The sequence below is a fragment of the Trachemys scripta genome, chromosome 1 (assembly GCF_013100865.1).
Source record: "Trachemys scripta elegans isolate TJP31775 chromosome 1, CAS_Tse_1.0, whole genome shotgun sequence".
In the NCBI taxonomy this organism is placed as follows: Eukaryota; Metazoa; Chordata; order Testudines; family Emydidae; genus Trachemys; species Trachemys scripta.
Window position 1 is genome coordinate 240,136,464 of NC_048298.1, and position 15,590 is coordinate 240,152,053.

Genomic DNA, 15,590 nt, shown 5'->3' on the forward strand with positions numbered 1-15,590 from the left:
TTCTGCAAGCCTCCTGCACTACTCAAAGTTCAGGTAGACTGATGTGTAGCTCAGATTCCTTTTGGGTCCAAGAACCTTGCGCTACTTGGTTGTCCAGATGTGCTTCCCAATCTAGTAGGAAGGGTGCATGTGATTAGTTTCTTTAAGGGAAAGAGGGGACTTTCTCGTTTTCCCACCAGGTGAAAGAAGACAGAACGATCTGAGGGTTCACAACTCACTTATACTGTGCATAGCCATTCCTGAAAGCAACGAAGAAGGAGCCTAGAGAAGGGTGTTATGTACATGCAGCCACCCATGTGGTCAAGAAGGACCAGACAGGACAAGCTGTCATCTGGGGACTCAGTCAGAGCTGGGCAAGGAGGTCTGTCATCATCATCAGGTCTGTCCTGAGGTAAGTAAGCTCTGACTGAAGTCAAGCCCAGAGAAACTCTAATTGAAGTGGACTTTTTCTAGCTTTACTTGAAGCCCTAAGGCTTGCAGGAGGCTGAGGAGGGAGTGTGCTGTCCACTGGACTTCCTGAGATGATTACTCTGCGAGAAGTCAGTCATCAAGATAAGGAAACACGAGGGTGCCCTGGCAATGGAAGTATGCTGCTACCAGAGAGTACCTTCATTAATGTCCTTGGGGCCATCAAGACACTGAAGGGAAGGACTCTGTACTGGTAATTATCTAGGCCACCGTAAAGCAGAGAAACTTCTTCTGGACAGGGTGAATGTCTATATAAAAATAGGCTTCTTTCAAATTGAGAACTGCAAATGGGTCGCCTTTGTTGAGGGAGGGGATTGTAGAGATTAGGATGGTTATCCTTAATCTCAAACAGCTATGAAGACGTTCAGTAGTTTGAAATCCTAGGATGGGTCTATCTGCCCTTTTTCTTGGGAACGAGGAAGTATCTCAAATAGAAACCTTGAAGAGGGAAGGGGTATACGGCTCCTAGCTGAAGATGGGAGCCTATCTCCTATCTGAGAAAACTCTCATGAGATGGGTCCCTGAAGAAGGATGGGGAAGGGGATTTTGGTGTAGGGACAGAAGTAAATTCAGAATTTGGACAGTGAACGTCAAATAAGGCCTGGGGCCACACTGTGAATGTGGACTATAAAAAACACTAAATGAAAAAGGGGACTTCTGGAAAAAAAAAAAAAAGTATGAGATTATAGACTTGAAGACTGCATCATAATGCATACACGTAAGGAGACTGAATGAAGGTTGCATGGGCAACCTTAATTTTGGCATTTCCTGACTTCTGAGTGCTTGACTTCTCAACCTGGATGCTTAACAGTTTATGTATTATTATTAATAAGCTCTTATATCGCGTTTTCCTTTATAAATCTAACAGCACTTAACAAAAGAAAGTATCAGTAGTAGGGAAATAGTAGGACAGAGATGAAGTTACTCGCCTACGTTCATATAGCAGATCAGTGGCAGAAACAGAACTTAGGTCTCCTGACTCTCAATCCAGGATCCCAATAGCTGGACAATTCTGTCTCTCAGAGTACATATACATACTGAATACATATAGAAAGAGAAGTGAAAGGAAGTTTAGAAAGCTTTTTTTAAGTTTGCTGTAAATAACCATGTTTAAAACATCTGTTTTACCTGATAGATAAAGCCACTCATCCTAGGGCTGGCAGACAACATAAGCAAAATATTAGGGAAGAGAAGAAGATATCTTTCATTCTTTTCCTTATGAAAAAACAAAGAAAATAATTAAAAATAAAATAAATATAATTCAGTAGACCCTAACTTTTTTTTATTTAAAACATTTACTGGTGTAGTACCAATACTAATGTACTTTTAGCAAAATTAAACCTATATGTACTTAGCAATAAGAGGAGTCAAACTGCACTCAATTTTCTGTTCAAAAAGGTTTGTGACAAGCTCTTGTATTCAGGTTTTTATAATGCAAGTTACTTGAAGAAATAAACCTCAACAGTAGCAACTGACTACACTGCCACTCAAGGGATTCCTGTTGCATATGAGACATTTCATTCAGGCTAGCTATCTCTATTTAGGAGTTGTCTTTCTTTTTAAGCAAAATATTTACCATTTTCCCTCTCTGCCCCTCCAAAAAGTTCTCTTAATCCAAAGTATTCTAAATGGAGTTTTTGAATATTTGTGTATACTATGGGCCAGTTCCTCAGTTGGGATAAAATGCATAGCTACTTATAAATTCATGGCCAATAAGCTAAGCGACCTGAGCTGAGGATCCAGCCCAATGTTTTCATATGCATTTGATAAGAGAAAAAACAGAGTATTTGAGGGAGTCTGGGGTTTTGTTGGGTAAGACGTATGTTTATGAGTGTTATAAAAGAACCTAACTTGCTACAGTGGCAAGTTCCCCTACGGCAGAAATCTGGATTTGTACCATTACTTTTTTTGGTGCAAGCTTTGATTTTAAATGGTTTTAAAATCTTCTAAAATTCAGGATAGTGCATCTGATATTTTAAATTTTTCTATGCGAAAACTTTGCAACCCCACTCCTTGAGTTTTCCCCTGCCTTCCCACGTCAATTTAGCTGGCTATAGGTCCGGCCTCAATCGTGACACAGAGACTACCCCTAGAGAGTAATTCATAATTCAGGTCCAGTCAGTTCTTTGGCCTCTCTGCCAACAAGCCTGTCAATTAGTGTCAACTATGGTGATAGCTTTTGTGATATGGTTGCTTGTGTATTAGGAAATTGAGACAGAGATCTTCAATTATTTTATATAGGACACTGCACATGGGTCAGAAAGTAAAGATTTCCAATCACTACAAAGCAGAGCTGGCATTAAACCAATGACCTCAAGGTGAAAGGCATTACAATTCCCCAGAGTCACTCAGTCCCCTGATTTTTGTCTTTTTAATATTTAATATTTGAGGAAGGTGTCCAAAAACCCCATCAACCAAGGAGGAGTATGTCTGGGACAACAGCAACATAAAATAAGTATTTCCAAATTGTTTTTACAAGTAGTAATAGTTACCGTGGCAAATTATTTTGTAATGTAACCAATACGCAGAGAAAATTCTCTTTAATTTGCACTTTGGACTCTCTTACGACCCCTTAAGACTTTATAATGTTTCCAACAACTCTATCTGGCTATACGATTTAGTCAGCTTTTAGCTGAGCTTGTACATCTTAAAGTAGTTTCCCCCATTTATAAGGGCACTTAGGTTAAACAAAATACTACATAAAATTTGCTCAGTCTATATTTTTTTTCTTGGAGTGGTCTTCTTGTTTCTACCGTGTACAATCTATTATTCATTGTTAATTGTACTTGCAAGAGAGGAACAGAAAAATATTTAATGAAAACTTGAACTGCGTTACCTCACTTCCAGCACACTGAATCATGACCTGGGACATGTAAATTACATTGCCCAGTGTTTTAATGTCCTCTCCCTCCCAGCAGCGGATAGCTTCTGTCAGTATTTGGAGTTCAAGTTCTTTTCTTTTCCGTACTTCTTGACATTGTGCCTGTTAAAGATAGGGAAGGTGCTAATAAGGTGGTGTCTGTGTGAACTGTATTAGGAGTCAGTATCAGCAGAAGTAATTACTTGTCCTCAGTGCTCAGCTTGGAGTATAAAATAAAGCACAGTGACAAAGCTTTCAAGTGTGAAATATTTCTTTCAGTGGACTACATTAAAGTACCTTTTGAAAATTTACATTGTTAATTACAAAACTACTACACCTCTACCCCAATATAACGCAGTCGCGGGGAGCCAAAAATCCCTACCGTGTTATAGGTGAAAAGCCGTTATATTAGAGTAGCAGTGGCAGGGCTCCAGCGGTGATTTAAAGAGCCTGGAGCTCCGGCCGCGGGGAGCCCCAGGCCCTTTAAATCACCAGCCAAGCCCCAGGGTAGTGGCAGCAGGGCTCCAGCGGTGATTTAAAGGGCCCTGGGCTCCCCGCAGCAGCTGGAGCCCCGGGTCCTTTAAATCGCCGGTGAGCCCCACTGCCGCAGCCCAGGGGTAGCGGCGGCAGGGCTCCAGAGGTGATTTAAAGGGCCTTGGACTCCCCGCAGCAGCCGGAGCCCCGCTGCTACCGCGCTATATGCGAACCCGTGTTATATCGGGTCACGTTATAGCGGGGTCGAGGTGTACTTTTCTTTTAATTTAATGATCTCAACGTTCCTTTAAAAAGTCACCACCTTGTTCTTCTTCAAGGCTCTCCTATAGAGCCGCTTCTAATGTTATGTCTATTATTCACTCCCAAACAATAACCGGCTAGCCCAGCAGAAAGCAGGAATACAGATCTAATTCATACTCCCTACCTTATCCTTTCTGCTGTTCGTTCTCCCACTTGTCTCATCTGGTCTGAAACTCTTGGGGGCAGGGACTGTTTCCTCCTACTTGTTTTTACAGCACCCACAAAAAGGGACACCACGTCTCACAGTGGCCACAAAATATATATAACAAAGTCACACTAATGGCGCAGCCCCATCCAACAGGAAACACACAATGTTGACAAAAAGTGTTAGTGGGCTGCACACATATGTCACTAACAACCACACCTCTTATTTCTTTGCTTGGATACCCATGTTAGAACTGACAGGTCTTAATCCCCCAACCTCTCAGCTCATCCATTCTGGGCTTCAGTGATGTAATGCTCATTTTTACTCTAGCGCCCTTGCACTAGGGACGTACGCTATAGGCTGGACTTCTTAGCCCACTATCGCCACATTCCCTAAGTGGCACAAAGAGGCCATAAAGTGGCTGGAGGAGGCCAGAGACAAGTTATTGGTGCAGTTGAGGCCTCTTCTGGTGTAAAGCTAAAACGGGGATGATCTGGGAGCAAGGAGTGGACTGGAAAGGGAAGAGGTAAAGCAAAGCTCTGCTACACCTAATTTTCAACTGATATTAAGTTAGGGCTGCTAATGTACTGCCTTACTTTCCAGTGGGGCTGGGCAAACAAGAATGAAGGAGCTGGAACAGGCTGCCAGCAGAAACCTCCCACACACTTCACTATGCCTGAGCATAGCAGCAAGCCCTACATTTCTAAAGATTTCACATGTCAAAATATAAACTTTTACAGGGCATGAAATTAGCAAGCATTCTCCCAAATAAATACACATCTACTCTTCAGAATTCTTACGGAAAGGTTTTTGAAGGCTGTCATAGATTTCTGAATTTCTGGTCGATCGGGATGATAATCCTAAAGACAAAAACAATAGTACTGTAATTCCCGGTGATGGTAATTAAATGTTTCCTAGGAGGCATAGTAACTACAGTATAGACAACTTTGTAACAACCCTTTTGTTCTCCTCTTTATGCCATCTTCATTGCCTCCTTCCATTGATATAACACTTGTAGCAAGAATGCAGAAACTCTCATGATGTTACTACTAATGCTATTCTTTCATGAACCCAAGAGACAGTGTCTGGAAAAATATACCTGACTTAGATTTCAACGGATTACTTGCAAACTTAAGTTTCTGCCATTAGTACTCCCAGAGCAGCCTCCAGCCCGTGTTTCTGCCCTTTCCTATTGTCACAGTTAAACCACGCTCTTCTTTTCAGGTTATGCTCACATAGAACACTATCAGAGCTGGCAAATCATATACATGACACACCAACTACACCCCTTCAATTTTTTTTTTTAAATAAAACATTTAAATGCAAATTTAGGCCCTTCAAACACCACCACATTAGAACACTTCCAGGTCTCATTGTCAGGCATAGTCCAACAGAAGTAAGTGAGACTAGATCAAGCAGCGAGCGTTTGAACGACTAGACCATTACTATGAAAAAAAAATTCTTTTTTGTAAGATAAAACCTAGAATAGTCTTAATTACAGTTTTTAGGAGACCGGTTCAGAACACAATCCACCTGGAGATCTTGTGGATCAGATCCATCAGTGAGAAATTCAGATTCCTAGGTGGGTTTTGCTTTACGCTTACTGAGTTTTTCAGTTAATCTGATTACACTGAGTTTTAAGCCTACTGCCTCTCTTATTTTAGAAGCAGGGCTCAAGTCGTGCCGGAACGCCATTTTGGCACTTTTCACGGTGTTCCAGTACCTCCAATACTATCACTTTATGAGTGATAGTGCTTTCTACCTCCCCCCACCCCCCAGCTTTTCTTTTAAATGACTGGAGTACTGTTCAGAAAGCAGAAAGGAGAGAAGGAGAGACAAGGAACACAATCTGCAATCTGGGGCCCAACATGCTTGACATGTACCCTTAAAATAACTGTTGTCAAATCATCATTAAGATGGAACATAAATGCTGATAAGATATACCTCCATGTGCCTTTCAAGCTCTTTGAGTAACGTGGGGTATTTATCCAGGCGCATGAAAGGTTTGCTGAGGCCAGTGGTCAATACAAGGATCCCAGGGCTGTTGGCACCTTTCATTTCCATAAATTCTCCTAGTTCCTCACTGCACATGCAAAATATTGAAACAAATGAAGAATTAATTATCAACAGATGAAAAATAAATTAGACTTTTGATTATTCTGATCCTTCTGCTCAAGGGGAATTTTGCCTGAGCCAGCAAGAGATGAAAATAAACCAGAAGTAATTCAAATACAAAATATGTATTTTTATTGATTGTTTAGCATTTCGAGATGAAACTCTGATGAACTTGTAATACAAGGATACCCCTAGGGTGGGGTATTAAAAAACTACACTTACCAGAGCGCTTGAGAGAGCTCGGATGAATTCTGATAAGCTTATTAGCATGCGTGCAGATTCTTTTATTATTTTTGTTTTCTCTGTAATGTTTTATACCTAAATTCCCTGAAAGTTGACATGTGGATTTGGGAATTACTGGAGTTCCCAAATGAATCTCTTTTAAATAACTAATTAGTCCCTGTCAGGTCCTGTAACTGGGCAGTCTGAACTAGTGATCAGAGCCGGGGCGGAGTCAGGGTCACAGTCAGAAGTCATGGTGATATCAAGGGTGAATCCAGAGTCAGAGTCAGGAGCCACACAAAGTGTCAGTGCCAGGGTCACACCAAGGGGTAGGTTGGAATTGGGGTTAGAAGTCATGCTAAGGATCAGACCAGAGTAAGTCACTGGAATTAGGGAAGGGACACAGGAACCAGGAGCAAGAAGCGGAAACCAGGTGAGGAGACAGGAACTAGAATCAAGGTGTGATAACAGGAGCAAGGAGAGGAAAGCAGGCAAGAAAGGAGAAAGCTGGTCTCAATAATCTAGTCAGCACCTGGCCTAGCGGGTCAGACTAGAGGTGAGACAGGAAGCTTTATGCCTGGTTCAATCAGCAGTCTGTTGCTGGTCACCTGACCCAGCTGACAGTAGGTGTAGCCTCTGCCTTTGGGGTGTTAGATCAGTTCCCTCATGTGATCTTGCAGCAGGGGGCAGCTGTGGTGGAGCCTTCCAAAAAGTGGGGGGGTTAAGGGTCCCCTCCCCCTGTGGCCCCTTCCGGCCCCGTCCCCGCCCCCGGCCAAGCCACAAAGCCGGAGCTGATCGGGAGCCGTGGACCCTCCACCTGCCTGGGATGGGGTGGGGACTGAAAGCAACCCCCAGCTCATGTCCCAGCCCGGGGGTCCCCCACCCAGGGCAGGTGGAGGGTTTGCAGCTCCCTACAGCTGCCCGTGCGGCTCTCCCTGACCTGTTTCTGACTGGGGGACGGGGCCTTGGAGCTGCTGCTCAGCCATGGTAAGAGCCACGTGGCCAGCCAGCTGTGGGGAGCTGTGGTACAGACCCTCCACCTGCCCTGGGTGGGGGGCCCGGGGCAGGAACATGGGCTGGATGCTGCTCTCACCCCTCCACCCCACCTTGGGCAGGTGGAGAGTCCATGGTGCAGCGCCCCATGCTGCCCAGGCTCCCCAGCCAGGCTCCAGCTGCCGGCTTGGCCAGGGGGGACTAGCGCGGGGAGGACTGTAGAAAAAAGTGGATGGGCCATGGCCCCCTCCCCCAGTTCTGGAACCCTTGGCAGGGGGTAATGTTCTCGCTTGACAACCCCATGGGTTCGGGTTCAAGACCTGCAGCATCATCAACTCCCCATGTCTCTCAAAATCAGTTAAAGGAACAAACAAGTCCTTGCTAAAAAAAACCTCAGCAGATTCAGACTAATGAGGGATTTCAAGGCCAAACTGCGTTGGAGTTATAACAAGGCAAAACAGATATATAATTTAAATAAAACTACTTTCTGAACATTTTCAAGAAGTAGAGCTACCTGATTTTAATATGTGAATCTCCAGAATGCCTCATCAGACCTGCCTTAAACTTCCCAGAACAATTCTGTCTAACCTGGCATAAAATCACACTGATTTTAGTAACTGATTATTATTTGTATCTGATAGTACTCAAGATGTGCCATTATGTTTTCCAAACAAAAATAAGGCTCAATCCCTGTCCCAACTACAACACAATTTAAAGTCAAACAAGTTAGCAAGGGTGAGATTGTCAAAAATTGATCTTATATAAAATTTACATTAGCAGCTATGGAAAGTCTATAGCCTCTCCATACCAGCAGTTTTGTTACTTACTAGTTCTAGACTCAGTATAATTTCCCTTCCAAATGGAATTTATGTCTTCATACTTGCCTAGACAATGCTAGGCATACCCATGGATGGCACTATACATAAGTGACCTTTATCTAAATATGAACAAAGTGATAGCTATTTCCTTTATTGAATATCAGACAAATGTTTAAACCTATTATTTACCTCTTTACTCAGATCTTGTACTCCCCACTTATGAACGCTATCTGCCTTCTTTGTCCTGCTCCTCCCTTATAAATTACTTCCTTCACATTGTCTGCTACTCCACCCCCCTTCATGTAACACTATCCAATTCAATGTTTGGGCAGCCTCCCTTTGCTCCTCAAAAAAAATCTCATCTGTTCCATGATGCATTCCAATCACAAAGATCACAGCCCACACTTTTAACTATTTTGTACTGGTCTGTACAGCACCAACATGTACCTTTAGACTATACTATACAAAAATCCTTGCCCCTCATCATTCAGCACATTATAGGCACTGCACACGGTTGTTTACATTTGATGGCATAATATAAATAATATTTGCTGATCTATCTTCAAGTACAATGTCCCTTACTTACCAGGTCCTCTTACTGTAGAGCAATTATGATCACTGAATCCCTTTCCCACCACCAAAACACAAACTTCTGCTCCTTGTGCTGGCCAAATATTTTGGGAGAAAATACTATTGTTCCAATTGTTTCTGACTTTGGCACCATGGAGGTTTCAATGGGCCATAGATTTGGCAGGGTATTGGGGAAGAGCCAGTATGAAATACTGCCCCATACAAACCCATGACCCCTGAAATAAAGACAAATATTATCCTTAACTTTTTCCATTGTATGCTTTGTGATTCCTTCCTGTATTTGTTGACTTCAACAGTATTTTCTGAGTTAGTCTCTGTTCTTCAAAACAAAAGATACCTTGCAGAGTGTTGCATCAGTTTATTTGCTCAAAGCATGAGAACACAAGTTTTAAACCTAAACCAATTTTAAACAGATTCAAAACCTGGAAAAATACGTGTATTAACGGACGCATCAAAAGACCATTTAATAGAGTGGTGTTAATAGATGTAATTATAATGGAATTACACAGTTTTGCTCCTAACATTCCTAAAATGACAATGTTTTCTTTCACATAATACTTGTCTAAACTTTAGTCTTGTAAGATTTGTCAAGCTAACTTGTACAAACAGCAGGATTTTAAAAAACGAGTACATCATTATTCTTTTAATGTAACTGACATTGAATTATTCAGACAAAAACATTCTAGCATGCAGACCCTATTAGGAGTCTGTTCAAGCCCATCAAAGAGTCTCCTACATGTGCAGTTTCATGAATATCCTTGGATTCTTCATGTCTGATAAAGACCATGCAAACAAAATGGAACTTCATTCAGATAATAGAACAATCTACTCTCAGTGAAATATGACTTGTTTATCCAACATATTTTTCAATGCTGGAACACAACACTACTGGAGCTGGGGAACAAACTGCAAGTCATACATCAGTTTTATTTACTTTTTCCACCGGATCATGAGAACTAAAATCAATGCTGTTAGCTCAAGATCACAGCTGTTTTGACAAAGACAATGGCTCTGTCATATCATGCAATTTTGACTGGCACTTACAAGTTTAGCACAGTGTATCGCCTCTATAGTTACTGAATGACACAGTTAAGAAGCAGAGCACACACAAAAAGAAGCATCATTTAACTGAGCACAAAGTAACAATTATGCTTTTGGAATAATGTATATTTTTTAAAAGGCTAAATGATCAAACCTATGATTTATTCAGAATAACTGATCATGAATACCTGCTTTTTGAAGAACAACAAATAGGGTTATTTCAATATGCTACCTGTGTCATTTTACAGAATTAGTATATGAATAAAAGCATACTGGAGGCCTTTGTTCTATAAAGTGATCATTACAACTTCTAGCCTAAGGTCTGCGGTTCAAACTAAGGCTATCTTAGCAATGTTTTTAGAAATCAGCACTACAACTTCTGTCTTTAAAATTTATCAATATTCACACCTTAGTACGTATAGCTCCATAATAGACTCCACGGTTACAAAACAGGCAGTTTTACAAAACAGATGAGAAAAAAGCTAAAACAAGAAAGAATCACTCAAAGTTCAGACTGCCAGTAGAAATTTGGAGGGCAGAAAAAGCTACATAATATATCAGACACAAAACCAAGAGCTAAACATGCACTTTTAAGACTTTTTTTTAAACTTACACTTCTGAAGCAGATCTTTGTTTATAGTAGATAGAACATGAACTCTCACTGCTGAGGGGTCTGAGGACAGCACATAAACATCGCATTCTGACGTTACAGCAAGACCTTGGCTCACTTAATGAACCTAAGTCTTACAGCTTCTAGTTCTCTAGTGCTGAATTTCTCGAAAGAGCTCCTTACTCTGGGACTGTTGCTTAGAGAATGACATCAGCCTGCACGCTTGCAGTCTCTGGGATACACAAAGCGGAGGAGGTACAAAGAGTTTTCTGACTCAAACTTATCCGTATTCCACGCTCCAATTATTTGGAGTAACTAATGTACGAGCTCCACAGATTTATCCAAACTGCTATTAAGGTGAGGATGTAAGGTATAAATACAGCAAATGCTTGACAGGCATTATCCAATAAAGCTGAAGTCACAATATCTAAAAAAAATTGATATTGTTTTGCATATTTTTTAAAAGCTTTAAATTAAGGATAATTTCATCTACCATTGAAAATCGACTCATTTTAAGTTTTGCACTGGCAAAGAAAAAAGCTAAACATATTTACAATAATAATGATTCTGGCTTCTTTTTGGGATACTAAATAATTTTCTGTATTGAAAATATTATTCTGTCTTTTTTCCATTTATTTTGAGATTATGCGCTATTCACTATCTAATAAAGTAAACTTTCGTTTGTTTGGTTTTTTAATCTGAGCAAAAATTCTTTTATTTTTTTCAGTCCATTGTTCACAAGTTTAAGTACATATATCACACTTGGCACCCACATACTTAATGTTAAATTAAGGTTATGCCCCTCATATTTCTTCAGAACAATTACACAATAATAAACACTTAAAGCGATTTTTCTTTTTAAAGATGTCATCACTCCTTCCCCCCATCAAATAGGTTATGTTTCCTTCATTTTATGGATAGGCCATTTAAGGTCCAACTCCAGCTCCCTGCTTCTTTTTATATTAATTCTCCTTGGGCTTTTTTTCTGGAGTTTCCCTCACAATAGATTTGGTGGCTTGGACTCCTCCCCAGGCCCACACACATCCCCTCATGCCTCCAATAAAACAGATGCCATGTCTTGACTATTTTTCCTGTCCATTCCCTTCCCGCTCCCCAATTATGTCTCCATTCGTTACCTCCACTTTCCCCCCGTCTCCTTTTTTCTTATTATTTTGCTCCATTCCCCTGCTTCTTCCCCCTGTGCCTTCCTTCACAAGAAGACAAGCAAGTTATCAATGTGCAGTAATGTATCTAAGTAGCCTCATCAAAGCCAATGCTACTTAGTAGGCATTGAATATGCATCTTTAAATATCCCTCACTTTACTGCTACTTCTATATACATTCAAATACCTCCCCCTGGAGCTAGAAATTTTCTGTTTATCTAACAATGTTTCCAAATACATAAATGTCCACCCCAGGGGTCGGCAACGTTGGCACGCAGCTCGCCAGGGTAAGCACCCTGGCGGGCCGGGCCAGTTTTATTTACCTGCTGTTTTATTTACCAGCACATCGCTTGCCCGCGCCGCTTCTCGCCGCCCCCATTGGCCCGGGACAGCGAACCGCAGCCAGTGGGGGCCGTGATCGGCCGCACCTGCCGCATCAGCAGGTAAATAAAACTGGCCCGGCCCGCCAGGGTGCTTACCCTGGCGAGCCGCGTGCCAACGTTGCCGACCCTTGGTCCACCCTATAGGGATGGGATTTTCAAAGCAGCCTAAGGGAGTTAGACACTCAACTCCCACTGAAATGAAGCGACGCGGACAAGATCATTAAGGGATAAGGTGGAGAGGAAGAAGGGAACTTAGAGGACGCTAGCAGGCACTAAAAGTGAGAGACAAGAGTAGCAAACTAGAAGAGGGGAAATGAGGGAGAATATGAAGTACTGATTTCCAACATAGTCTTCATGTCAGAAAGTTCATCAAACTTATTTACGTCTAAGTTGACTGCAACCTTTAAAAATCTAATCAGTATCAAAAGATTGAAGTTTCTGGTGAGACACCTGCATCTAGACCCCTGTAGTTTTATAATCATAATTTCCTATTTTTAATAATTTTTTCTCTCCCTTGTTGACATTATACGTGAGAGTAGCTAAGGGGTTTATTCACATGCATAAAATTCCCGGATCAAGGCCTGACTACATGTAAAGAACTGTCAAACATACAATGTAAACAGGAAAATTACAGGAAAAATATTTTTTCCTCTAAGCTTGTACTTAGTCAGCTTACATATTACTTGTAGAGCTTAAAAAAAAATGAAGCTGATAAATTCCCCCCATAACAAAGACTCAGGAATTTTTTAAGAAAAAGCCTGGTTAGGTTTATTCCTGGGAAAGAAGCTGATGGCTCTGAAATAAGCCTTGGCATATAAGAACACTGGCCCAATTTCACAAAGAACGGTATTCACTGGAGGAATACTACCTTGGTTAGTGACCCTAATGCCTGGATAAAGTTACACTCCCACAACTGAAACAGAATAACAGGATGAGTTTAGACTGTCCAAACTTAATGGAGGAGGTGAAAAGTGAGAGTTCTTGTCTGAAAGCAAGCAACAACTCAAGAACAGATGTCCCAGCAGTCAAACTTAAGCATGCATTACACAAAATATTGCCCCCATTTTTGCACGTTCATTCATGAAAATTTAGGATTCTGGTTTTTATTTTCATTTATTTCAATGGTTTATTTTTGACTACTTTAGTACTTTGAATTCAGAGAAAAGAAGAACAATGTATGTTTGTGGCTTTGTAAATGTGAACAAGACTGTTTTATTCACAATGAAAGTAATAAAAAAAAAAGACAGAAAAACTACCCCAAAGCTTTTTTAAACAGTCGTTTATTGTTTGCATCCTATATTTCAATACTGTAACTGTACAAAAAGCCTCTTTTCATGCTGATGCTATCTATACGTGACTAAGAAGAAAACTATGAAGAACATGAACAGGAAGTGATACAGACTGGAATTTACAATGGCTGGTGCAAACAGCAGGTTAACTCCACTCAATGTACCTTTAAAATAAATCTTGTTATTTTCTCGCTCTCTCTCTTTTTTTCAACTGATGCTTGAAAAATTACACTTCACCCAGACTACACTAGATTTCCAGAGAGCAAGAAGTCTGTTGGTGTGACTAAAAGAGGGTACACCAGCATGAAGCAGGAAACGGATGATCAAACGGGTGAAGAGTGTGCTAGATGTTGGAAATGCCTCCAACAGGACTCACTACAGTTTTTTATACTGTGCATTAAAGAAATCTGAATTAACTTATTTTTTTCATTTGTTGGACTAAAGCCTGAAATGAACGTGACCCTGAAAGGGGCAGAGCACCTTCTCCTTCCACTGTCCTCAGTGGGAATTGAGGGTGCTCAGCACCTTAGAGGATCAGGCCTTATAAATCTTCCCCATCTCTTCAAAACATAGATGCAGCCTCAAAACTCTTGCAGCCTTCCTCCTTTCTGAGCCTCTATGGAACCTCCCTTCCAAGATTTGAGGGATGACTGAGAGCAAGCCAACAGACATTCTCAACATCTGACATAAATGACGAAAAAATAAGCACATATATAGGTCTCAGTCCTGCTCCCACTGAAGTAAATAGCAACACTCCTTTTAGCCTTAATAGGATCAGGCTTGAAGACCTCACTCTTTAAAAACTGGCATGACTTCAGACTATGTTAAACACTAGGAGATGGGTTTCATCGATGAGAGTATAAGAGTGACCAAAATAAAATAAAATCACAGCAAGGGGAGCTGCTCTCGGCATTGGGGCTAGAAGAGTTAACTCAATAACGCTAGTCTGAATTGCATGCTGAACATTCAAGGAAATTAAAGCCAATGTATGTCCTGATAGGAAAGCGGTGTTTTAACATACATATTTTGGCAGTGTTCACCTCAACTGTATCTGCATCCCTTAACACTTCAGTTGAATTTTAACTGGCATCAGGATACCAGCTCACTGCAATTTACAGCTTGATATTTCTTTTGAAATATGAAGCAGTAGAATCCAGCTACCTAATGTTTCCGTCAAAAGGACTGGATGTACGCTTATCGTATGATCTTGATATTATTTCATTCAACTGGAACAAATGCTACAATGAATGCTGTAAAATGGTTTCTATTATAACCCGTATTTTTGCATGCTCATGAGTATGAAAAATTGACCTTTATGGATGAACTTCTTCCTGACTGAAGGTCAATTTTTATCATTATATTTTTTTAAAGATAGAACAAAATCCTTCAACAGTTCTGGAATTTTATGAAAGTGAAAAAAATACCATTTTTAACAATTAAAATAATCCTTTTAAAAAGTCTTAGCTACAGTAAGAATATCCTAAATGTTTTTTTATAACTTGGCATAGACTTAGTCCTCTTGAGGACCAGTGGCTTTGATAAATTGCAGAAAACTTGTTTTTGGTTTTTTTACATAGCAAAAGTTATGATTTTAAAATTGTATACTGAGTACATGAAGTGGACCATTTTGTAGGCAAGCGCTATGCACAAGTGTTTAGTTACTGAAGTGCACAGAGGTTGAGTGCAAGGAGTGTACACTCTCTGATGGAAAAGCTGTAGGGTGTTAGTTCCAAGCCATTTTTCTCTCTCAGATACTATTAAATCAGTTGCACAATGTACAATTCAGATCCCAAAAGTCAGTGAATGAATTCAGAGTACACATGTAATATTCTCTACCTTTTTCTTGTTCTTATTCATGTTTCTTCTGTGAAATACATACCATAAACATATACAGGCTTTGCAATGCAACTGAGCATTGCTTTTGCAATCTTAACTTTTCCATTCTCTGATTTAGTGTAAATTTAACTGTGCAATCTTAACCTAGTTTTTGGCATTTAATAATTGTAACGAAGTTCCCTCATTTACTGTTTTAGATGCTGCTATCCCTGAACCTCAGTGTAAACTAAACATCTCTCACAGATCTTTATGTTAACAGAA

At 40.6% G+C, this 15,590-nt stretch overlaps 1 protein-coding gene across 8 annotated transcripts in view; it reads right to left on the bottom strand.

Moving 5' to 3' along the window:
* Nucleotides 1-15,590, bottom strand: part of ARHGEF7 (Rho guanine nucleotide exchange factor 7) — a 202,310-nt gene that overhangs the window by 44,599 nt on the left and 142,121 nt on the right. For all 8 annotated transcript variants that reach the window (XM_034758145.1, XM_034758150.1, XM_034758153.1 and 5 more), the window contains 4 exons: nucleotides 6,213-6,351; nucleotides 5,069-5,128; nucleotides 3,305-3,451; nucleotides 1,597-1,683 (listed from right to left, as the gene is read on the bottom strand). In XM_034758145.1, coding sequence (XP_034614036.1) covers nucleotides 1,597-1,683; nucleotides 3,305-3,451; nucleotides 5,069-5,128; nucleotides 6,213-6,351 — 433 coding nt within the window. The remainder of the gene's footprint in view (nucleotides 1-1,596; nucleotides 1,684-3,304; nucleotides 3,452-5,068; nucleotides 5,129-6,212; nucleotides 6,352-15,590) is intronic.